Source organism: Zootoca vivipara, chromosome 2, assembly GCF_965207765.1.
Source record: "Zootoca vivipara chromosome 2, rZooViv2.hap1.1, whole genome shotgun sequence".
Classification (NCBI taxonomy): Eukaryota; Metazoa; Chordata; class Lepidosauria; order Squamata; family Lacertidae; genus Zootoca; species Zootoca vivipara.
The window spans coordinates 114,265,180-114,288,779 of NC_142584.1; the positions used below are offsets into that span (position 1 = coordinate 114,265,180).

At 45.5% G+C, this 23,600-nt stretch overlaps 1 protein-coding gene across 4 annotated transcripts; it reads left to right on the forward strand.

The window, feature by feature from the left end:
• The first annotated feature begins 120 nt into the window (after nt 1-120).
• LOC118081250 (uncharacterized) lies at nt 121-21,355 on the forward strand. Of its 4 annotated transcripts, none has more exons than XM_088664003.1 (8): nt 121-652; nt 7,367-7,477; nt 8,896-8,994; nt 10,466-10,597; nt 12,151-12,684; nt 16,026-16,094; nt 16,241-16,312; nt 19,586-21,355. In XM_088664003.1, exons 2-8 carry the CDS (start codon nt 7,444-7,446, stop codon nt 20,104-20,106), a joined length of 1,461 nt encoding a protein of 486 aa, XP_088520129.1. In that variant the 5' UTR covers nt 121-652; nt 7,367-7,443; the 3' UTR covers nt 20,107-21,355. The 4 variants fall into 4 exon arrangements, with proteins under 4 accessions (XP_088520129.1, XP_034963529.1, XP_088520128.1 ...); XM_035107638.3 differs by lacking the exon at nt 121-652 and adding an exon at nt 2,866-3,021; XM_060270737.2 differs by lacking the exon at nt 121-652 and adding an exon at nt 2,918-3,021 and having other exon boundaries at nt 8,205-8,994.
• The last annotated feature ends 2,245 nt before the right edge of the window (nt 21,356-23,600 follow it).

The window sequence follows — 23,600 nt, forward strand, 5'->3', positions numbered from 1 at the left end:
TCCCACTTCCGCGTTGCACCTCCCCCATTTCCTGCCTCTCCAGGAACCGTTCAGCTCGCTGCTCCAGTTAACTCTTAGGGGCCCGAGAACGGACAACACGAGTCAGTCTTAGGCTGACTATTAAGACATTCCCGGTTTCATTCCCGGTTTCAAGGGCAAGGCGCTGGTTCTCTGGGGTTTGCGAGATCAGGATGCTGTGCTGTTTTTCTTTCCTAGAATCATGGAATCGCAGAGCTGGAGGGAAAGGGACCTGAGGGTCATCTAGCCCAACCCCCCTGCAATGCAGGAATCCTGCCCACAGCCATCCCTGGGTGGGCTTGAACCACCAACCTTCTTGTTAACAGCCAGACGCACTGACCCACAGAGGAGCAAAAGTGCGGGCAGCATATCCTCCCCCCCCCCCACCATGCACGGTTTACTCAGAAGTAAGCCTCACTCAGTCCAGTGGAGCTTACTCACTATGCTGCAGCTGGACATCATTGCTGACTATGTGTTATTTATCTAGGTTTCCATTGGAATTTTTAATTTAAACTTAGAATCGTGGAATTGCAGAGCTGGAAGGAACCCAGATGGTCATCCGGTCCAAACCCCTGTGATGCAGGAATGCCCAGAACGGCTTGGGGAAAACTCCCTAATAAGTTCTTAACCTGAGGTACTATTTATGGGTTATCGGAGTTTGAAGCCTGAAGTGTTTGTAACCTGAAGCATTTGCGACCTGAGGTACCACTGTATTTGGCTGCACAGAACGGCCCCCAAAATAACCCTGGGAACTGTAGGTTACCCCTGACAGAGCTAGAATTCCTAGCACCCTTAACAAATTACAGTTCCCAGGATTCTTTGAGGAATGTGTGTGTGTGTGTTTGTGTGTGTGTGTTTGTTTGTTTGTGTGTATGGACTGCCAACTTGCCTAAGAATATCAAGGAAGTGGCCTCATAAAATCCCGTAAAACAGAGCAAGAAGGACAGGCTCATACAAAAAGAAAACTTCAATTCCCAGGATTATTTGCAGGAAGCCATGGCAGTGCTTTAAATGTATGGTATGGATGTAATCTAGTTGCTCTCTGAGTTTCTCTGATTACTCTGTGCAAAGTTACATGACAGGCAAGTTGACATCATGATTGCAGGGGTCTTTGGCCTTATCAGGAGGCTGTTAATTTGTAAATTACAAGGAAGGCAGCAGACCTATTGGTTTCTCAAAAGGCAAAGTCCTGTTTATTTGAGATGCTACATATCGATAGTTTTTGGCAGTTTAAGCAGAGCAAACATCCATTCAAACATTCACTCATTCATTCAGCATAGAATCGATAACATTAAAAGGAACAATATTATAAAGATTATGGAAGCATAAGGCTGCATATACACACATCATACATTTAAAGCACATTACTTCCAGATAATAGTGCCCAGATAGTACTAGCCCCTGTCTGTTCTGCCTTGGTCAGACCACACGTGGACTCCTGTGTCCAGTTCTGGGTGCCACAGTTTAAGACTGATATTGACAAACTGAAACACGTGCAGAGGACAGAGACCAAGATGATAAAGGGTTTGGAAATCAAGCCTTATGAGGAATGGTTGAGGGAGTTGGGTATGTTTAGCCTGGGAAAGGGGAGACGGAGAGCAGATCTGATAGCCACCTTCAAATATCTAAAGGCTTATCACATGGAAAATGGAGCAAGCTTGTTTTCTCCTGCTTCAAAGGGTAGGACCTGAACCAATGGCATAAAGTTATAAGAAAGGAGATCCCCTGTATCGCAAGATGATCCAATATAGACATGGCTCAGCTAATATTATTGTTTTTTTTGGGGGGGGGGAAGAAAAACTATTTTCTCTCCAGCACCAAACCAGATATTGGAATTCCATACATTTAAAGCACATTTATGTGCTTTCTTAAGGACGCTGGCAATTACAGTATAGCTGTATAGTTCCCATGATTGCCAGGGTGTTTGTGTGGGCTTTAAACGTATGGTATGTGAATAGCCTTCATTAAAAGGATTAGCAGCAGCTTCAGAGCAGACAAAAAGTAGATTGTACCATTCAGGAGATGAGAATTATTTCCTATGCAAATCACCCTGTGCAGTTTGCGTAGGAAAAACTTCCCACTTCAAATTTTGCAGGAAAGCCTGGAGCACTTGCACTTCTAAAACTATAGAAGCGTCTGTGCTGCTGTTGAAATTAAGGAAACTGATAAGGAGAAGTTAAATTATATATATCACACACACACAATCTAACCTCATTATTAGTTTCCTTAATTTCAGCATATATTATATATAAAAACACATATATACAGATATATAATTTAACTTCTCATCAGTTTCCTTAATTTCAGCAGATATATATATAAACACACACACACATAACTTCTCATTATCAGCATTTCCTTAATTTCCGTAGATTGTGTGTGTGTGTGTGTGCGTGTCACTTGTTATTGTCATTGGTTTCTATTGATGTATTGCTTTGTTTGTTGCACGTATTGGATATTCTGTTTCTTAATGTTTGACGTTTGCTTGTATTTTTATAAATTCTGTGAGCCACCCACAGTGTTTTTTTAAAAAAATCCTATTACTATTATATACATATCTACAATTTTAACTTCTCATTATGAGAGTTTTATTAATTTCAGCAGCACCATTTAAGGAAGGCTGCCTCATTATTTTGTCCTTCCCATTTGTGGTGTGCTCAGAAATCCTCACCCATCCACTGCCAACCCCCCCCCCCCAAAAAAACCCGACAGACCCAGATCTCCCTCCTGGCACACCACACACCCCAACACAATCATGTGTGTGTCTCTCTGTGTGTATCTGGAGGGGGGGGGAGGGTCCAGAGCAGAGGGTTACATAACCAGCGAGGCGGGGTGGACTAGAAGGGAAGCGTTGCGCCGCGTCACCGAGGACTCCTTCCTGTCCCGCCCACCTGGGAAATGCAAGGGGGGCCCATGTGAACCTCTTTGTGCTTCCCAGAGATTTGCGTCTGCAGCGATGCCGGACCGGGCTGTTGCTCTCGCCGGGGGAGCCCCGTGTTAAAGGTGCACCCTTGGGGGAGGGGGGAGGGGGAGGGGGAGGAAGTGTAACCCCCCCAAACCCCACCCTCTCCCAGTGGGTCCCAGCAAGGGTGCCCCCCACCCTCCAAAAAAATTGCAAGCAAAGCTCCCCTAAGCCGCCTCCCCGCCCCCTCCCTTTCCACAGCAGCAAAAGAAAACTTTTATGCTAATAGCCTGCACATTCTTTTCAAACAACACTCTGCGCTTCCCCTCCTCCCTTCCTTGTGTTTGCAATCTTTTTTAAAAAAATATTTATTTGAAACTTCAAAGATCCATTTGGAGGGGAGATTGTTGGTGGTTGGGATTCTGGCTGGAGGTTTATGGGGGAAGAGGAGGAGGTGGCGAGGGGAGGGGGGTCTCCTCCAGTTTTCCAGATTTTAATCCTTTAATCCCCCGTGGGTCGCTGTTGTCAAATAAATTCTTTGTATTCTTCCCCTGGCTGGTTCTGTTTGCTTTTCCTGGCATTAGTGGGGGGCGGACCCCGATCTTGCCACTTCCCCCCCTTTATTAAAAACAAATAAAATTCTGTTGGCGTGTACCCTTTAACAGCTTTTTGCCATGAGGAAGTTCTTCAGGTGGTGCAAAATGGAGAAGAAGGCTGTGTACGCACCAGGCAGTTAAAGCACATCACATCCCTCCCCCCCTAAAAAAGAAATTGTAGTTTGTTATGAGTGCCAGGAATTGAAGGTTTGGGAAGGGTGAGCTACCGTTCCCAGGATTCTTTGTCGGGGAGAAGTGATGATGTGCTTTAAACATATGTTTTGTATGCAGCCTAAGTCATGTGGAAAAAACTTATTTCCCCATCCTGTCTATCTTCCATTTTCTTATTGCTCTGTTTTTTTGTACATCCATGAGGGTATCAGGGCATTTTTACGAAATCCCGATTTCAGTACGGTTTGTGCCTGAAAAAGTTTCAGGGCTTTGTTTACGATCGGTAGGATTCTTGTAACATCCTGCTGAAATCCTGTAACTTTGCATACCACGGATGTTGGTGTGTGTGTGTTGTTGGTCCTGGTTTTGTTGGGCTATAAGCAGGAGCACCCCTCAAGACAACAGTGATGCAATGCCATTAGGGAATTGTCACCGAACCACTAATAAATTGGATTGATGTGCAGGCGGACTAGTATGAAGCTGCTTGTCTGTTTTTTTTCATAAAATTTATACACCTCTTGATTGTAAGAAAACCTCAAAGCGGTTTACAAATGGGCCATTAGTGTGCTGTTATTGCATCAGTGACAGCTGTGCTGGTTTGCCAGTTCGTTTCCGGGTCCGATTCAAGGTGAATCGTAGAGTTGGAAGGGGCCATAAATATCCTCTGTTTCAACCCCCTGCAATGCAGGAATCTTGCCTAATGTGGGCCCACAACCTTGAGATTAAGAGTCTCATGTTCTATGTGTTAGTGTTTAACTCCCTGAAAGACTTCCGTAAAATAAATTCTCCTCCCAATGCAAATCTCTTTTCATGTGTTGCGTGAGCAACCAACGAATGCAGCCCTTTTTGAAAGCTGCCTTAATAAAAATGAAGCAGGGGTGGGTGGGTGGAAATTTGAATCCTCAGATACGATCTTCCAAGGGCCCCTTTAGTAATTTCATTTGGATATCTTAGAGGCCTAACATAGGAGAAAGACCTGGAAATGGTAGCTCAGTTTACAATGGCAGCTAGAATGCTAATCTGTCAGAACTGGAGAAATCCCAAACCATAATCTGAAGATATTAATAATTTTAATCAAAGAAGGGACAGGATCACACTTCAAAATGACCTTAACAGATTAGACAACTGGGCCAAAGCAAACAAGATGAATTTTGAATTTTAACAGGGAGAAATGTAAAGTACTACACTTGGGCAAAAAAAAATGAAAGGCATAAATACAGGATGGGATGGAAGACACCTGGCTTGAGAGCAGTACATGTGAAAAGGATCTAGGAGTCTTGGTAGACCACAAACTTGACATGAGTCAACAGTGTGATGCAGCAGCTAAAAAAGGCAATGCAATTCTGGGCTGCATCAATAGGAGTATAGCATCTAGATCAAGGGAAGTAATAGTACCACTGCATTCTGCTCTGGTCAGACCTCAACTGGAGTACTGTGTCCAGTTCTGGGCACCACAGTTCAAGAAGGATACTGACAAGCTGGAACGTGTCCAGAGGAGGGCAACCAAAATGGTCAAAGGCCTGGAAACAATGCCTTATGAGGAATGGCTTAGGGAGCTGGGTATGTTTAGCCTGGAGAAGAGAAGGTTAAGGGGTGATATGATAGCCATGTTCAAATATATAGAAGGGTGTCATATAGAGGAGGGAGAAAGGTTGTTTTCTGCTGCTCCAGACACGGAGCAATGGATTCAAGCTACAAGAAAGAAGATTCCACCTAAACATTAGGAAGAACTTCCTGACAGTAAGAGCCGTTCGACAGTGGAATTTGCTGCCAAGGAGTGTGGTGGAGTCTCCTTCTTTGGAGGTCTTTAAGCGAAGGCTTGACAGCCATCTGTCAAGAATGCTTTGATGGTGTTTCCTGCTTGGCAGGGGGTTGGGCTGGAAGGCCCTTGTGGTCTCTTCCAACTCTATGATTCTATGATTCTAAGGGAAGTGACATATCCATAATCTTTAATCGCTTCATTGTGTTTGTTTGTAAAACTTAATAAATACGAGAAAAAGAAAAAACAGGAAAGATGAATAATGACATATTTGTGCAATATATTTAGTCTCATATTTAGACACTTTCTAAACATCAACATAAAAACCACAATATATATAATCAAAATAAAAACAACAATAACACCCTCCCCCCCAAAAAAGAGCCACATTTTAAAAGGGCACAGGATATATCTATAAAAGGCGCTGCAGCTCAGTGGTAGAGTCTCTGCTTTGCATGCAGAAGGTCTGTGCAAGAGGGAGACGCTTAATTGCAAAGATGTGTGTGGATCTGAGCTTTAACCTCAGTGCAGGCAGCAGTGAGCCACATGGACCAGTGGTCTGACGCTGCATAAGCAGTGCTGGATTGCACAATAGGCAGGCTCAGCACATGCCGAGGGCCTTGCAGAGAAAGAAAGAGATTTTTTTTTGTAAAGAAGAAATTGACTTTAAAGAAAACACATCAAAGTTGTCATAACGGAAAAACACCAGAATTTGATAGGTATCCTTACACTTCATTCCCCCACCCCCACCCCAGTGTTCGAAATTCCCTGGACGTGTTTTGCTCCTGGCATGGGCCCAACTGGAGATTTCTGGGCGCCAAGTTGGTGAGCACAGTTTAAAAGCTTCCATAGTTACTTCCATTTCCCCTGTGTGTGTTTCTTCTTGCATACCGGGACAAGTGAACTGTTGTAAGAGCGAGTTGCAATGTAGTTGAGAGAATTGTGGTGTTGGAAGGGATCCTGAGGGACATTCCGTTGGGGCAAACATAACCTAGATTTAAAGTGCGGTTTGGTGTTTAGCTTATATTTCTTTAGTTCCCAACACTACTTCCCTCATTTTTCTCTTTTCAGTGCTTAGCCCCAGCTAAACCAGGAGGCCTCCTACTAATGTAAACTGAAATAATGTGAGGAGATCAGATCCTGTCATGTGTTGCAATAAATCTATTTTGCTTTAAAATAATATTTTATTATTGTGTTTGTTTTAGTTTGTATTGTGTACAGGGCCCACCATAATCTTTCCGTTCCTCTAAGGGTTTTTAATGAAGCCCTTTGTATAATAATAATAATAATAATAATAATAATAATAATAATAATAATAATAATAATATATTTATACCCCGCCCATCTGGCCGGGTCTCCCCAGCCACTCTGGGCGGCTTCCAACAGAAGAATAAAACACAATAATCCATTAAACATTAAAAGCCTCCCTGAACAGGGCTGCCTTCAGATGTCTTCTAAAAGTCTGGTAGTTGTTTTCCTTTTTGACATCTGTTTTTGACATCCACAAAGTAGGTGCCACCACCGAGAAGGCCCTCTGCCTAGTTCCCTGCAACTTTGCTTTTCGCAACGAGGGAACCGCCAGAAGGCCCTCGGTGCTGGATCTCAGTGTCTGGGCAGAATGATGGGGGTGGAGACGCTCCTTCAGGTATACTGGACCGAGGCTATTTAGGGCTTTAAAGGTCAGCACCAACACTTTGAATTGTGCTCGGAAACGTACTGGGAGCCAATGTAGATCAATGTAGGTTCTTGTGTTACATAAGTTTGTGGGGTCCTCTGAACTTATCTGAACATAAGTTTCAAACTCTGCAGGTGAAACTGCTCGGCTAACCACACCTGCATTCCACTTCTGAGGGGAAAGGAAATGATTTTCAGTCCCTGCCTGCAGCGTGGAAGGAAACAGTTTTCTTCTTTTTCTTCCAGGGGCTGGTGGTGTTTGACGAGGCGGCCGTGCACTTCACTGAGGAGGAGTGGGACCTGCTGGATCTGAACCAGAGGTCATGCTGGAGATTCACGACTTGGTGACCTCGCTGGGTAAGGATCCCTTTTTCCCGTAGCCAGGATACTAAGGTCCTGCTGTGTCCGGCCTCACAGCCTTGCTAGTCCAACATCCTGTTCACAGAATCCTAGAATCGTAGAGTTGGAAGGGACACAGAGGGTCTTCCAGTCCAACCCCCTGCAATGCAGGAATCTCAGCTAAGGCATCCATGACAGACGGCCATCCAACCTCTGCTTAAAAACCTGCAAGGAAGGAGAGTCCACCACCTCCGAAGGGAAGCTGTTCCGCCGTTGAGCAGCTCTCGCTATCAGAAAGGTCTTCCTGAAATTTAGTCGGAATCTCCTTCCTTGTAACTTGAAGCAGCTTGTTTGAATCCTACCCTGCAAAGCAGAAAAAAACAAGCTTGCTCCATCTTCCATGTGACAGCTCTTAAGATATTTAAAGATAGCTGTCACATCTCCTCTCAGTCCTTTATTTACCAGGCTAAACATACCCAGCTTCCTTAACCTTCTTGGGCCTTCTTGGTAGTGGCGCCCGCCCTGTGGAACGCCCTCCCATCAGATGCTCACGTACGGTTTATGTGTGTGGTACGGAAACTGTACTTCCCAGGACAGAGCAGGGCTGTGTAGAATTATTAAAACAGCAGAGAGCATTATTGGCTGCTCACTCACCACCTTAGAACAAATTCACACCACCAAGTGCCATAGAAAAGCACTAGATATATCAAGAGATCCAACGCACCCTGGTCACCATTTTTTTCAGCTCCTGCCATCGGGACGGAGATATAGAACAATGCAGGCAAGAACGAGCCGTCTCAGGAACAGTTTCTTCTCTAGAGCGATTTTGGCCTTAAATGGAAAGCCTGGACTTTGAAGTCATCTTATTTTACTTGTTATTTTGTATTATATTTACTGTTTTTAATCAGGTTTTTGTAATTTTGGATTATGCGGAATGCTTTATCGGAGTGGATGTAGCAACCGAGTAACTTCGTTGTTCCCGCAAGGGGACAATGACAATAAAGATATCTTATATCTTATATCAAGGAAAGAAACAACTATCTGACTTTTAGAAGACATCTGAAGGCAGCCCTGTTTAGGGAAGTTGTTAACGTTTGGTGTTTTATCGTGTTTTTAATATGCTGTTGGGAGCCACCCAGAGTGGCTGTGGGAACCTTGTATATCACTACTACACACTCTCAAAGCCTGTCTAGTCTTAGGTGAAGAGGGGTCAGGAATGCTTTCCAAGGACACTGAATCTGCCAGCTGTGTTTCCTTTTCTAGCTGTTCCTCACCCAGTATTTCCCAGCTTTTCCCCTCTGGACTATGCCCTTCTGCAAACCACTATTCTAAATCAATACTGTCCTCCTGCCCTTGGGAAGGTTCAGGAAAAGGGGGTGGGCTCCCACCATTCCTCCTCAGTCCAGACCCTGACATGACTGCGTCTCTATTTCAAGATGGACCTGTGAGCTCCAGACCTGACCTCATCTCCTGGCTGGAAGAAGACAGAAAAGACCTCTTTGCCAAAGGCTCCATGGAAGAGATCAGATCCACAGGTGGGTGTTTCTCTGAGGCCACGCCAGCCCCTTACACTTAAATCAGCACCTTGCCGCTTTAAGACAACAAGAAATAATAGTGACGACAATAACATACTTGCTTCATATTCCAACCCGAAATCTTTGGGCACCTTAACAGATCCCAGGAAAAAGGACTCAGTATAAGAAATACAGGGCGGGATTCAACTCACAAGCCCCAAGAGTGGAACAGGGGTCAGTCAACTTTTTCAGACCTTGTCGGGGGCCAGACTATTTTTTGGGGGGGAGGGGGAAATGAACGAATTCCTATGCCCCACAAATAACCCAGAGATGCATTTTAAATAAAAGCACACATTCTACTCATGTGAAAAAACACTGATTCCCGGACCATCAGCGGGCCAGATTTAGAAGGCGATTGGGCCAGATCCGGCCCCCGGGCTTTAGTTTGCCTACCCATGGTGGAAACTCGTAACAAGGACTTTTGTTGCAGAATGGGACTGTCCCCCTTCCCTCCCATGTCCCCCCCCCCCGGCCAATTGGCTCAATTGACACAAATAAATGACTATTGACACAAATAAAATATTATTGCCAATTAATAGTCACATTTCCATATTCTGTGTATGATAATTAAATATTTCTAGTAATGATACTCACAATTCCACATTTTACCTAACGTAAATAAACACCGCTAAACTGTTAATGGGATGCGGGTGGCGCTGTGGTCTAAACCACAGAGCCTAGGGCATGCCGATCAGAAGGTTGGCAGTTTGAATCCCCACAACAGGGTGAGCTCCTGTTGCTCAGTCCCTGCTCCTGCCAACCTAGCAGTTCGAAAGCACGTCAAAGTGCAAGTAGATAAATAGGTTCCGCTCCGGCGGGAAGGTAAATGGCGTTTCCGTGCGCTGTTCTGGTTCACCAGAAGCAGCCTAGTCATGCTGGCCACATGACCTGTACGCTGGCTACCTCGGCCAGTAAAGCAAGATGAGTGCTGCAACCCCAGAGTCATCCACGACTGGACTTAACGGTCAGGGGTCCCTTTACCTTTAAACTGTTTATATTTAGGTAAAAGAAACACAAAAACCAGTTGGATACAAAACACGAAAATATATCAAAATTCCTAAAATGCAACATCATTACAATGCAGCAATTGGTTTTGTTGTTGTTGTTGTTGTTGTTTGGCAAATACTAAATCTAAAAATAAGGTATTTAAAATATGTTTGCTTACATATTGTGTGTGTTACTTATATTAATATTTTACGTTAATGTAAAAATGCCACATTTCCCTGTAAGAGCTTTGGTGGAGGCAGAAGACTCCTCTGTCTGCTGGTAGGAATTTGTGGATATTTGCTGCTGCTTTTGTCCATCCAGCAAGTAGTTACTTTTTTTTAACCTGCTTGTTAATGTTTCTGCCTTTCTGGAAATAGAACTGGGTTTTCAGGTATTTCTCTCTCTCTCCTCTTTCTCTCCCTCCCTCCATATCTGGATCCCAAAGGTGCCAGATCTCTGAAGAAGATCAAGGTGGAGAGCTTCCCGGACGAAGCTCCCGTGATCAAGGAAGAGTATGAGGCTCTGCCGGAAAGATGCCAAGAGAATATTTCTTTCCCCAATGAGGCCAGTGAGGAGGGTGAGTCCCACTTGCCGCCACAACATTGGGGTGGGGCAGAAAGGAGCATCCGAGCAAGTACATTCAGCATAAGGATGAAATTATGGGGGCACACAGGAATTATGGCGAGCTCCTTCAGGACGCGGGTGGCGCTGTGGCTTAAACCACAGAGCCTAGGGCTTGCCGATCAGAAGGTCGGCAGTTCGAATCCCCGTGACAAGGTTCCGTTGCTCAGTCCCTGCTCCTGCCAACCTAGCAGTTTGAAAGCACGTCAAAGTGCAAGTAGATATATAGGTACCGCTACAGCGGGAAGGTAAAACGGCGTTTCCATGCGCTGCTCTGGTTTCGCCAGAAGCGGCTTAGTCATGCTGGCCACATAACCTGGAAGCTGTACGCTGGCTCCCTCGGCCAGTAAAGCGAGATGAACGCCGCAACCCCAGAGTCGTCCCGACTGGACCTAACGGTTAGGGGTCCTTTTACCTTTACCTTCAGGATAAGGGTGGGATCTGGAAAACAAGCGAGGTTCCAATCAAAGAAAAGTGGCAACATAAGTTGATGGAATATGATCCGCTTGCAGACTTAACATATAGAGAACAAGAAACACATACATTTAGAGAAGATTGGGAAACGTTTACTAAATATAAACACTGAAAACATTAAGGTAAAGTCAACACTGAAAAGCATTAAGGTAAAGTCAACAGTGTAAATAGGTTTTGATGAATGTAATAATGGAAACAGCTTTTGTAAAATATTCAGGGATATAACAGAGGTAAAATGAACCATGGAAAGAGAAGGAGGGAAGTCATTGATATCTTACGGATGCAAAAATGAGCACTTTAAATTGTAAGAGAGAAAAATTAATTAAAAATTTATACAGAGAGAGAGAGAGACATACACATAAAGGAATTATAGGTAGCTTGTTCAGGATAAGGGTGGGACAGACAGACAGACAAGAACATTTTGCGACGGTTAAATAAAGAAAAAAAGTGGAAAAGTACTTAAAATTGTAATACATTGCAAGATGGAGTAATGTTATTATTCCAATGAATATTAAATTAATACCAAGTCATTAAAAATTTTCTCTGGTGTTAATGATCGCACTGCAGATTTGTGTAACACAATTTCCCTTCCTTCCTTCCTCGGGGTTTTGTTTTGTTGTTCTTTTAAATAATTTTTATTAGATTTCAATTACAATAATTGAGTAAAAGCCTCATTATAGCAATGCCAAATTACAATACCATTAGTAATGTCAATCGTTCAAAAGCCAAATTATACAATGTAGGTGGGCCCCTGTGTGCTAGAATTGATGGTTTGATGATTTACTTTATTTCCACATTCCAAAATCTTACAAATTTCCATGACACTCGTCAGAATAACACACCCTTATACTGCAACTGCAATTTTAACAACTTCCACTCGCATTAGCACATTAAATGATTTACAGTCCTACAGGTGAAGTATTCAGACACTCTCTGTGTTCTTCTTGTGTGTGGTAATTATTCTGTCTGTGATGTATCTTCCGGTCCTTGTAATATATTATGTCTGTCTTTTCCTTTCCTTCCTTGTAATCAAAGCGCACCTACTAAGCCGCGCTTCCGACCATGGTTTTCCCGAAGGCATGTCCCTCTCGAGCAGCGGCAGGAAAGGGCGCGGCGTCTCCTGGAGGCACCAGGAAATCTTGGACCTCTTGGACATTTGGGGGGAGCCGAAAATCCAGGAGCAGCTGCGTGCCAGCCACCGCAACATCGAGGCCTTTGAGATCATCGCCCGCAAGATGGCCTGCCGCGGCCACCGGCGCAACGCCGTGGAGTGCCGCTCCAAGACCAAGTGCATGAGGCTGGAGTACCAGCGGGTTGTGAACCACAACTCCAGGACCGGGAAGCACACGGCCACCTGCCCGTACTACACAAAGCTGCACAGCATCCTCCACAACGGGGACGCGGCCGTCCGGCCAAAGCGCATCCCCAGGAACATTAAGAAAAAGACAAGAGCCTCAACACCGCTCGCCAAGGAGGCTGCCACTCCCGAGCGCGCCGAGGAACTTTGTGGCCAGGATGCGCAAGCAGGAAATGCAGAGGAGTACATGGTGAAGCAAGTTCTTGTACCTGGTGGGCAGAATTCGTCTTAATAGGAACAAAGGAATGTGGGGAGCTGCCTTATGCAGATCCAGCTGTCTGTGTATTATCCACACTGGCTGGCAGCAGCTCTCCAGGGGTTTGGGCAGGGGATGATTCCCAGCCCTACCTGGAGAGGCCAGTGGGATTTGAACCCGGGACCCTTCTGCATGCAAAGCAGATGCTCTCCCTCCGAGCTACAGCCCTCCGCCATTCTTATTGGGAGTCAGCAGAGGTCCTCCTTTCTGCAGTGGGGTGGGAACTTTTCATGTTGCAGTGGTGGAACTGGTCACCTTCCAAATATTTCCCCCCCCCCAAATATATTTATTGATTTTATAAAACTGAGAAAAAAACATATAAAACACAAAAATACAAAACTATCACATAAAACACAAAAATACAAAATACAAAAAGAAAAAAACAACCATATTCATCACTCATGTATCCTAACATTGTTGACTTCCTCAAGTCCCTCCTTTCTGCTTTTCGTTGTATATCATCCTTAGTAATTTCTATATCATACTTCAATCATCTTATTATTACTTAACTAACCAATTTCTATATCATATTTCAATCATCTTATTTTTACCTTAACTAACAAAAATTCACCTCATATTAATTAACAACATTCAATTCTTATTTTACCCTTATATCTAAATCTTAATATACTACAATACCTCTACGAATTCACCTCATATTAATTAACAGCATTCAATTCTTATTTTACCCTTATATCTAAATCTTAATATACTACAATACCTCTACAAATCATCCTCTACAACCTCCCTGTACTTCCAAATCTTATCTTAAACATTTCCAATATTGCAATTATTTCTTAAAGAAACTTTGAATTTCTTCCAATCTTCTTCCACTGACTCTTCCCTCTGGTCATGAACTCTCCCGGTCAGTTCGGCCAGTTCCATAAATTCAGTCATCTTCATCTGCCATTCGTTCACTGTAGGTAGATCTTCCCTCTTCCAATTCTTAGCTAATAAAATCCTTGCTGCTGTTGTGGCATACAACACCTTCCAAATATTGCTGGGCTCCCATCATCTCCGGCCATTGGTCGTGCTGGTTGGCCTGATGGGAGCAGAGGCTGTTTTAGGGTGGTGCCGTCGATGCTGTTGCCCTGCAGGGGGTGCCCAAACCAGGATGGAGCATGGAGCGCCAGAAGCGGAGGAGGTGCCAGGGTGACGCTAAAATTTGAGAGGGCTCTTAATGGGAGCTGGAGGACCACAGCGTCCCCGCAAGCATCGGTTTTGCATCTTAACCGTTTGCCTCGTAGCCGTAGGCTGATTTGTATGGGTCAGAACAGTTGTGCGAGAACCCCATGGCATGTTCTCAGGGTTCCCTGGTTTGTACGCAGGCAGTCTAGGCTCAATCCGTCGCATGGTCAAAATTGGGTTGAATGGGGATGCGGATATTGTTGGACTACAACTCCCACCATCCCCCGCCAGGGAGGACAGAACAGTAACTGGCACAGAGGCACACAGCTTTCTCCTCCAAGGAAACATGTGGCACATATACATTGCTCTGTATATGTCATGGACTGGCTGGATGCAGAGAAATGGTGGGAGGAACCAGCTGGGGAACCCCCAGGGGAAGAAGGCTCAGAGCCCAGGGAGTGGTGGTGGGATGACAATGAGGGGTCGGAGGGAGAAGACTGGGAGGAGGGGGTGTTGGAAGCTGAAGAGTTAACGGGGCTTAGTGAGCGGGGAGAGTCTGTGGCAGAGAGAAGTCCAGAATCAGAGGCAGAAGGTGAAGTAAGAGAGGAGGGAGACCAACAGGCAGAGATGAGTCGGGCTGGGGAAGAGGCACGGGTGTCTCCCTGTTGTGCTGTGACAAAGTCCCCTCCACCTGATCTCCCAGAACCAGGAGAGGCATGAAAAGGGTGGAGGAGGTTGGCTTCATGCAGGCCCAGTCTCAGATTGTTTGGAAAAGGCCCTGGAAAGGAGGGGACTTAAGCAGCTGCGGGGAGGCCTAGAGATGGTAAGGGCCAGGGGGAAAAACCCTGGTTTTCCCCCAATTTTTCCAGGTTTTTTCCAGGCCTTCCCATCTCTAGGGAGGCCTTCAGTTTCTGCAACTGCCTCATGGGGGCCAGACTTGCCAGAGATAATAATTATTATTATTTATTATTTATACCCCGCCTATCTGGCTGGGCTTCCCCTGCCACTCTGGGCGGCTTCCAACAAACATTAAAATACATCAAATATCACAGATTAAAAACTTCCCTAAACAAGGTTGCCTTTAGGTATTTTCTAAATGTCAGGTAGTTGTTCCACAGGGCGGGTGCCACTACCGAGAAGGCCCTCTGCCTGGTTCCCTGTAGCTTTGCTTCTTGCAGCGAGGGAACTGCCAGAAGGCCCTCAGTGCTGGACCTCAGTGTCCGGGCAGAATGATGGGGGTGGAGACGCTCCTTCAGGTATACTGGACCGAGGCCATTTAGGGCTTTAAAGGTCAGCACCAACACTTTGAATTGTGCTCGGAAACGTCCTGGGAGCCAATGTAGGTCTTTCAAGACCGGTGTTACGTGGTCTCGGCGGCTGCTCCAGGTCACCAGTCTAGCTGCCGCATTCTGGATTAGTTGTAGTTTCCTGGTCACCTTCAAAGGTAGCCCCACGTAGAGCTGAGTTGCTGTGCTCATTAAGCCTGACACTCCTGTGCTTATCCTGTTTTTTTACTAATAAAGAGTTAACTGCACTTGCTCGGCATGCTTTACTGCTGGCTCGCTCCTGTCAGTATGCTCTTCAGAATAAAACTTCTCACATGGTCTGAGTGAATCATGCTTCACATTTAGAGAAGAGCATTTATTTATTCAGCTCCCAACAGCCCCAGCCAAAGATAGCTCAGTTGGCAGAACATCAGACTCTGAATCTCAGGGTCTTGGATTTGAGCCTCACATTGGGCAAAAAGATTCCCGCGTTGCAGGGGGTTGGACTAGATGACCCTCGGGGTCCATTCCAGCTCTGTGATTCTGTGCAGAGCATGGCCAGCGGTTGCAGATAACGGGAGCTGTAGTTCAGCAATATCTCAAGAGCTACCCAACCCTGTTTCTTTATGCTTTTGCTTAATTTTACTTTTCTCATTTTAATTTTATGCTTTAGCTTAATTTTGCTTTTCTCATTTTAATTTTATGCTTTAGCTTAATTTTACTTTTCTCATTTTAATTTTATGCTTTAGCTTAATTTTGCTTTTCTCATTTTAATTTTATGCTTTAGCTTAATTTTACTTTTCTCATTTTAATTTTATGCTTTAGCTTAATTGTACTTTTCTCATTTTAATTTTATGCTTTAGCTTAATTTTACTTTTCTAAAAAAATTATTATTTCTCCCTAGGAGATGGCCACAGCGAAGAAAAGGCCATAGAAGAGAGCATTGAGACGTGCATCGTTGGAGATCGCTCCGGTGAGTGCTGTTGGCATCAATAAATGTCAAGCCAGTACAGTAGTTGCTTGGGCTGCATCCCCTCTGCTGTGGGTGAGAGAGTGTCCATCAGTTGATTCATTCCCCACCCACCCGCCCCCAAACAGACTGCCTTTCCCGTTTAATAGATGCAGCCTCCAGCGGAATAGGGGTGGAAATGGAAGCCGACCAGGCAGACACAGAGGTGGAGAAGGAACAAGGTATGAGTTTTAAGACCATTGATATCTTCTACACTCAATTATTGTGGGACTATCCTTGGTGCAGAATGCTGCAGCTGGACTGTTGGTGGGAACAGGCTACAGTCAAACCTCAGTTGTTGAACATAATCCGTTCTGGAAGACCGTTCCATTTCCGAAACTTTCGACAACCGAAAATGGAAGCCTCAACACAATAGGGAAACTCAAAATGGAAGCTGCGTAGCATGTTCAGCTTCTGAGAATTGTTCAACAACTGGAGCATTTGCTTCCAGGTTTTTGGCGTTCGGGAGTTGAAAAGTATGATAACAGAGGCATTCAGGAACCGAGGTTTGGCTGTACAACCAGCACCTAACATGGGTGTTTCCAAAGCTTGTACTGGCTTCTTTGTGCTATCGGGCTCAAGGGTCTTGTATTAGTTTGCAAGGCTCTTAAACAACTTCGATCCAGGATACAACTGGGGCAATCAAGATCTTCTGATGGGGCACTTTTGACGCCCCCCACATGCCTGAGGTTCAGCTGACAGAGCCTATGGAACTCCTTGCCAATAGAAGTTCAGCAGGAACCACACCTGCTTTATTGTAGATGTCTTTTAGACAGCTATTTTGTTTGGAACTTTCCCGCACCCCAAACCAACCCATTTTTGTTGATGTTGTATTATTATGTTTTTTATGTTGTGCACCAATTTGTTTTAGATAGAGGCATGTGCATAGTTTTGAAAGTGCCGTTTATAAATATTTACGTGTGCCTTAGGGAGTGCCTGAGGTCTTATTTCTCTACCTGATCACCGAGGTCTTTGGGGCTGTCTCTCTCACACAAAGCTCATATCCCACTTGGAGCTGGGCCTTCCGTATTGTGAGTCTAAGGCCCTATCTGCGCATTTAAAGCAGTATTATGCCACTTCAAACAACCATGGCTACGCCCAAAGCATTCTGGGAACTGCTGCTAAGGGTGCTGAGAGTTCTTCAGAGAGGTCCCGATCCCCTTCACAGAGCGACCATTCCCAGTGTTTCCTATGGAGAGGGATAGATAGTTTTTGTGTTTTTAAAATTATTTATACTTTTCAGATACAGTCATACCTCGGTTTAAGTACGCTTCGGTTTGAGTACTTTCAGTTTAAGTACTCCGCGGACCCATCTGGAACGGATTAATCCACATTCCATTACTTTCAATGAGAAAGCTCGCATCAGGTTAAGTACAGACTTCCGGAACCAATTGTGTACTTAAACCGAGGTACCACTGTATATACATATCACTGATTTTACAATCATTTTAACATTTTAAAACTTGACTTCTTTCCCTCTCATTCTGTGGTTCCCTAAATTTATTTTTATATCTTCTGCATATCCAAATTCACTTATCTTACCCATTTATTTGTATTATTTAAATATATACTCTTAAGTAAGTGCAGGCTATTACAATAATCCTGCCAGTTTTTTAAAATCTGTTTACAATCCTATATAATAAAGTGCAAGTGTCTCTGCGTCCAGTATTCCCTGTGTCCCTGAGTTTGCGCTACTGCGCATGTGACCCACGGACACAGGGATTGGACGCAGAGACTTGGAACGCACACACACACGCACTCTCCCCCCCCCCACCTACCGTTTCCCTGCGGCTGGCCGCCAACCGCCGCTCCCGGCCAGACTGAGCGTTGGCGGCGGGGGGGGGGAGAGAGCACGCGTGTGTGCGTCCAGCAAGGACAGGTCCTGGGAGCAACGGATCAAGGAGCCGGTCTGCAGAGTCAGCACCCTGCAACGCCGTGCTGGATTGAGGAGGCAATGCTCCGTGCGGCGATGCTGGGCGCAGAGTGCAGACCGGCTCCTCGATCCGGTGCTCCGCGCAGCGCTGATCAGCGCCGACCCGGCAGGCCGCTGGATCAAGGAAACGGCCTGCCGGGTCAGCACCCAGCAGCGCTGCGCGGAGCACCGGATCGAGGAGCCGGTCTGCAGAGTCAGCGCCCAGCAACGCCGCACGGAGCATTGCCTCCTCAATCCAGCACGGCGTTGCTGGGCGCTGACCTTGCAGACCGGCTCCTTGATCCGGTGCTCCGCGCAGCGCTCACATATGTTCTAGCGCCCGTTTATTTAACGGGCTGAACGACACTAGTTTACCTATAAATATTCAATAAACCATTTCTACTCTTTTATAAAAAGTCTTGATTTCTTTTTTTTCCGGTAAGTTTCTCCATTTCTTCATATTCCATAAGTTTTTGTATCCATTCTTCCTTTGCTGGGACTTCTGCTTCTTTCCATTTTTGGGCGAGTAGCATTCCTGCCACTGTAGTCGCATACATGAATAAATTTCTATACAATTTAGGTAGTTCTTTCCTTATAAATCCCAAAAGAAAAGTTTCTGGGTTTTTTTTTTTACAAAGGTTATTTTGAACATCCTTTTCATTTCTTTGTATATCATTTCCCAGTAAGCCTACAAGACCACCACATATGATAAAAATAACCTTCTTTCTCTTTACATTTCCAACACCTACTGTATTTTTCCGTGTATAAGATGATGCTTTTTGCTTTTAAAAAATAGGCAAAAATTGGGTGTCATCTTATACACGGATTGTGAATGCAAAGGGGGGATGTGCGATTAATGGCAGCAGCAAGCAGGAGATTGGCAGTGGCGATTGGGTGGGTGATTGGTGGCTGCGGCAAGTGGGCAGGTGGTCTGTTGGTGGCGGCGAGGTGGCAGACATTTGGCTGCTGCAGTGAGGTGGCAAGTGATCAGCAGTGGCAGGCAGGCGGGTGAGAGTGATTGGCGGAAGTGAACTCCCCCCGCCAAAAAGCTAAACAACTTAGTTTCTTAATTTTGGGTTTTTTAAAAATGGGGGTTTTCTTATACACGGAAAATACGGTATTTGATTTGGATTTATACATTAAAAGGTTGAGAGGGATTGTTAAGCCACTTTGCGAATTGTAGGTCTGCAAGGGAAATAAGGGGTCCCCGAGCAACTCTCAGCAGCCTAGCAAACTACAAGGTTTCAGATCCGTTGGAATTAATGGACATGGCTAACTTACGCCCAAGTTGCCTCTTGCAAGAGCAATTTCTAAAATTTCACTAAGAATTACATATGTCTGTCCTGAACCTTCAATGGATGTGCCCAAACTCTGGTACGACGAGAGGAGAAGAAACTTTCTTTCTCCGTGTCTCGTATAATTTTACCCACCTGTAGCATGTCTCCTGGGCTTTAAACTAAAAAGCCGTTGACTGTTACCACCTTTCCTCATATAGGCGAGTCTCTCCATCCCCTTAAGACTCTCCTCTTTGTTGCCCTTCCAGACGCTGCCGCCCCGCCCCGCCCGGCTCCTGCCCTGTCCCCCGATACTTGCATGGCAATCCTGAGGACCAAGAAGAAGCGGAAAGGCGAGAGCGACATGATTGAGCGGCTGATGAAGCACTCCTCGATGGAGAACGCCCGGCTCCTGTCCGCCATGGAGAAAGACAGCAAGGTTTTCTCGGAGTACGTGCAGCTCATGAAAGAGGAGGACGCGCAGATCAAGGAGGAGAGGAAAGCCTTTCTGAACTCCATTGACCATCTCGGCACCATCCTCCAGGGCCTCGTCTCCGGCCTGAATAAAATCGGAGAGGCCCTCCTCAGGCCAGACCAAAGCCCGGCCGGCGGGTTCGCAGACAGCTTCTCCTCTCTAAACTCGCCCCTGGGCTGTGTGTCGCCGGTGCTTTGCAACGGAGAAAGCACCCCTTCTCAGAGCACTCATTTCCCCGGCTCGCTGGAGAGGGCGTCTCCGGAAACATCGAGCCCCGCCAAGGAATCTGTGTACATTCCAGACTGCCAAGGGTAGCGGTGCATAAAGGCCAGGTGTGGACGACCCTTTTCAAGCCTCCCTTGTGGCTTAACCTTCCCCCCCCCCCGGGGGCCTGCATGCCAGAGGTGGGGGGAGCTGATGCAAAAGGGGGCAGAGCCGATGCAGAAAAATATTAACAGTAGGCCGATGTCACCTCTCGTGCATATGCACCCCATTGATACAGAAACACAGGGAATATTAGATCTGTCCCCCCAAGCTTGACTGCTTGTGGGTGGAGGAGATCTCTTGAGCCGCAGTTTTCAGGATGCAATCTTCACCCTACCGCAGAGCAATGAGGCTTGAACTCATTGGAGAAATGAAGCGTCTCCCCCCCTCCCCAGCCTGAACGCTACACAGGAGCGTCTTTGTCAGGGTGTGGGGTTGCGGAGTAGGGGTGGGACGTTAAAACCCCCCTCTCAAATCTCCCAGTCGCAACCGACCCGAAGCAATGGATTTGCCATGCGTGGAGCCACTGGGAGGCGGGTTAACGGGACCGAGGATCGAACCGGTGGTCCCTTCACCTCTGGCATTAATCAGCAAGCTATGCTGTTCCCCGCTTGCGGTTTACCAGAGATATCCAGTCGCGTTAAGACGTTTTGGGGGAGAGAGCTGTGGCAAATGTCCTCGGTGCCTCACGCGGGAGTTGGCTGAGCCTCCGTTCGGCAGCCCGAGATTGCTTACCGGCACTGAAACCAAAATGAATTCGATCGAAGTGCGGGGAGATATAACCTTCCTCCTCAGCCGATTGGCAAGGGTCGCCTGAGGGGGGCGTGAGGGGCTTTGTGTGGTGGTCGTGCGTGTGAGAGAGTGTGCTTTTCAGAGGGGGGCAGGTAGCCGCATGTGACGTTGGTCTGTGGCACCCGGATGCCTAGCCAAGGCTGAATGTGGCCCTGCGGACAGTAACTGTTTGCCGCCCCTTGTTCCAAGTGCATGTTCTTTACTGGGGTTTTTAATAGCCTAATGAGTGCAGCTGCATTCAAATGAAATAAGCCAGAGTGAAGGATTTCTTTTTGAAAAAATAGATCTCTCTCTCTCTCTCTCTCTATATATATATATATATTATGCATTTTTCTAACAACTCTAATCTTAGCGCACACCTGAACCCATTTAAATTCTGTGTTTTGTGCAACAAAAGCATAGGTTTCCTGATTTATAAATAAGAAGCACCTTCCCCCCCGCCCCCTTCGTTGTTTTAAAGAAGATTTTTTAATAAAAGAAATGGTTCAATAAACAAAATTACTCTTTTCGTCCGAACCGTCCTGCGTCTTATATTCACGGTAGGTATATTTTTTTACCTCAGTATTTCCCCCTGAGGTAAAAGAGATACGGGTGTTACTTATCTGTTAAGATTTATTATCTGCCCTTTACCATAAGGTCCCAGAAAGGGTTGCAGTAACATATACAGTTACAAAAACGAATAAAAATGGCGTCAGCAGTGAGACAGTTCCTAATTATCCTCTGTACTAAAGTGAGGAAATTTTCGCAGCCACGTAATCTCCTGGACATTTTTTATTTTTTTTGCGGGGAGGAATATGCAAGTGGTGGGGAGGGAAAGAAGCAACAGCGTGAGGCACAATAAATGTAAATTTCACCTTTCTGTGGAAGGCTAGCTTCTCCACACACACACAGTAACTTCCCATGAACAGCTCAGTGATCATGCAGTATACGGATGCTTCCCCTCCCCCCCCATGATTTATTTTATTACTTTAATAATTTTTGATGGCTTTTGACAGTTTTTTGATTAATAATTCTATTTTTGTTTTGTAAACCGTTTGAGGTTTTCACTATAATCGAGCATTCTGTACATTTCCTTAGATAAAATAATAAACAAATCCAAAACAAAACGCAAGGCCCATAATCCCTGCACAAATAATCCCTATCTTGCATACATAAATAGTCTGCACGGATGTTATTGGCCCAGAGGTGGAAAGAAGACAGAGTCCCTACCAGAGAAGAATAGCAGATCAAGTTGATGGATTATGCCGAAATGGCCAGAACGACCGGAAGAATCAGAAATCATGAAGACCAAAAATTTTAATAAGGAATGGGGAAATTTTATAACTCATCTTAAAAACCATTGTAAACAGCTAAAATCATTTGTAGGGTTGGAATATCACTTGCAGCTTAATGATGAATATTGGACACAATGGAGATGTAAGATTTGGATTATTATATAAAAGATGCAGGAGGAAATGATTAACAACAGGACCCACAAAGGGGAGGAGGGAAGTCCCAAGAGATTCCTTGGAATCTTGTTTTTATGCTGTATGTTCAATATGTGACCCTAAAATGTTAACTTAAAAAAACCAAATAAATAATTTTTTTAATAATAATCCCTAGCTTGCAAAGGTGATGGAGGCTATAAACTGTGTTATGAAAGGCGATTCTTCCTACTCCTTACATTTTTATTGCAAGCTCGGTTTTTGAGATAATTTTACAGGCTGAGACTCGTGGGTATTGAACAAAGCTGAATGTTGGAAGATTTGGGACGAAGGGAGGGGGGGGAGTCCTTAAGGCAGCAGACAGTTAAGACTGTGGAACTCCCTCCCACAGGAGGCAGTGATGGCCACCAATTTGGATGGCTGCAAAAGGATTAGGACTAGTGCTTTTGAATACCAATCGCTAGAAATCGCAGAAGGGGAGTGGGCTCTTGTGGACAAATGAAATACTTTATTGTCACTGTACCACTTGTTTACAGTGAGATTAAACGAGCCCCCCCCACCCCCCCAAGGATCTCTCAGTCCTTGTTACACTCTGGGTGCTGTTGCATGACCACCAACCCCGAAGGTCAGCTGCAATGTTGCTGTCTTCCATTCAGCAGCCTCACGGCAGATGGGTAAAAACTGTTCTTTAACCTGTTGGTGCGGCTGATCATGCTTCTATATCTCCTCCCCGAGGGCAGGGGATTAAAAAGGTGCTGGCCAAGGTGTGAGTCATCCCTGAGAATGTTCCTCGCTCTATTGAGGCAATGGTCTCCCGCGATAACATCTAGAGGACTCAGGGGACAGCCCACAACATCCTGTGCTGTCTTCACCACCCTCCGTAGGGACTCTCTGTCCATGGCTGTCAAACCAGCATACCACACCGTAATGCAGTACGAGAGAACACTTTCTATCGTGGACTGATAGAAGGGAAACCCCGCTTGTGGGTTTTGTTGACCACTGTGGGAACAGGAAACTGGACCAAATGGGCCATTGGGCTGATCCTGTGGGCTCTTCCTACGATCTCAATATGGGGAAAAGGTAAGAAATCAAGTCAAAGTCAACAACATTTAGGAGCATTTTATAGACTCTCCTGTTCTCCCAGGCATTTGATGGCTGAAAGAAACTGTTCCCTGAAATTATTAGGCGTGTGGATATCTGGCTCCTTATAAATGTTTTTAGCTCTACTTAGTGCTTGTTATATATTTTTATTTGTGGTGTTCTGCTGGCCTGGCCTTCCGGTGGTGGTGGTTTTACAGGGTGGGAGGGAGAGGCACAGAACTGCAAACA

Coding starts and splice junctions, on each gene's coding strand:
- LOC118081250 (XM_060270737.2), top strand. CDS start 8,676: ATGCTTTCCAAGGACACTGAATCTGCCAGCTGTGTTTCCTTTTCTAGC. Junction 12,685..16,025: donor GAAGCAAGTTCTTGTACCTG/GTGGGCAGAATT, acceptor ATTTCTCCCTAG/GAGATGGCCACAGCGAAGAA. Junction 16,313..19,585: donor AGAGGTGGAGAAGGAACAAG/GTATGAGTTTTA, acceptor TTGCCCTTCCAG/ACGCTGCCGCCCCGCCCCGC.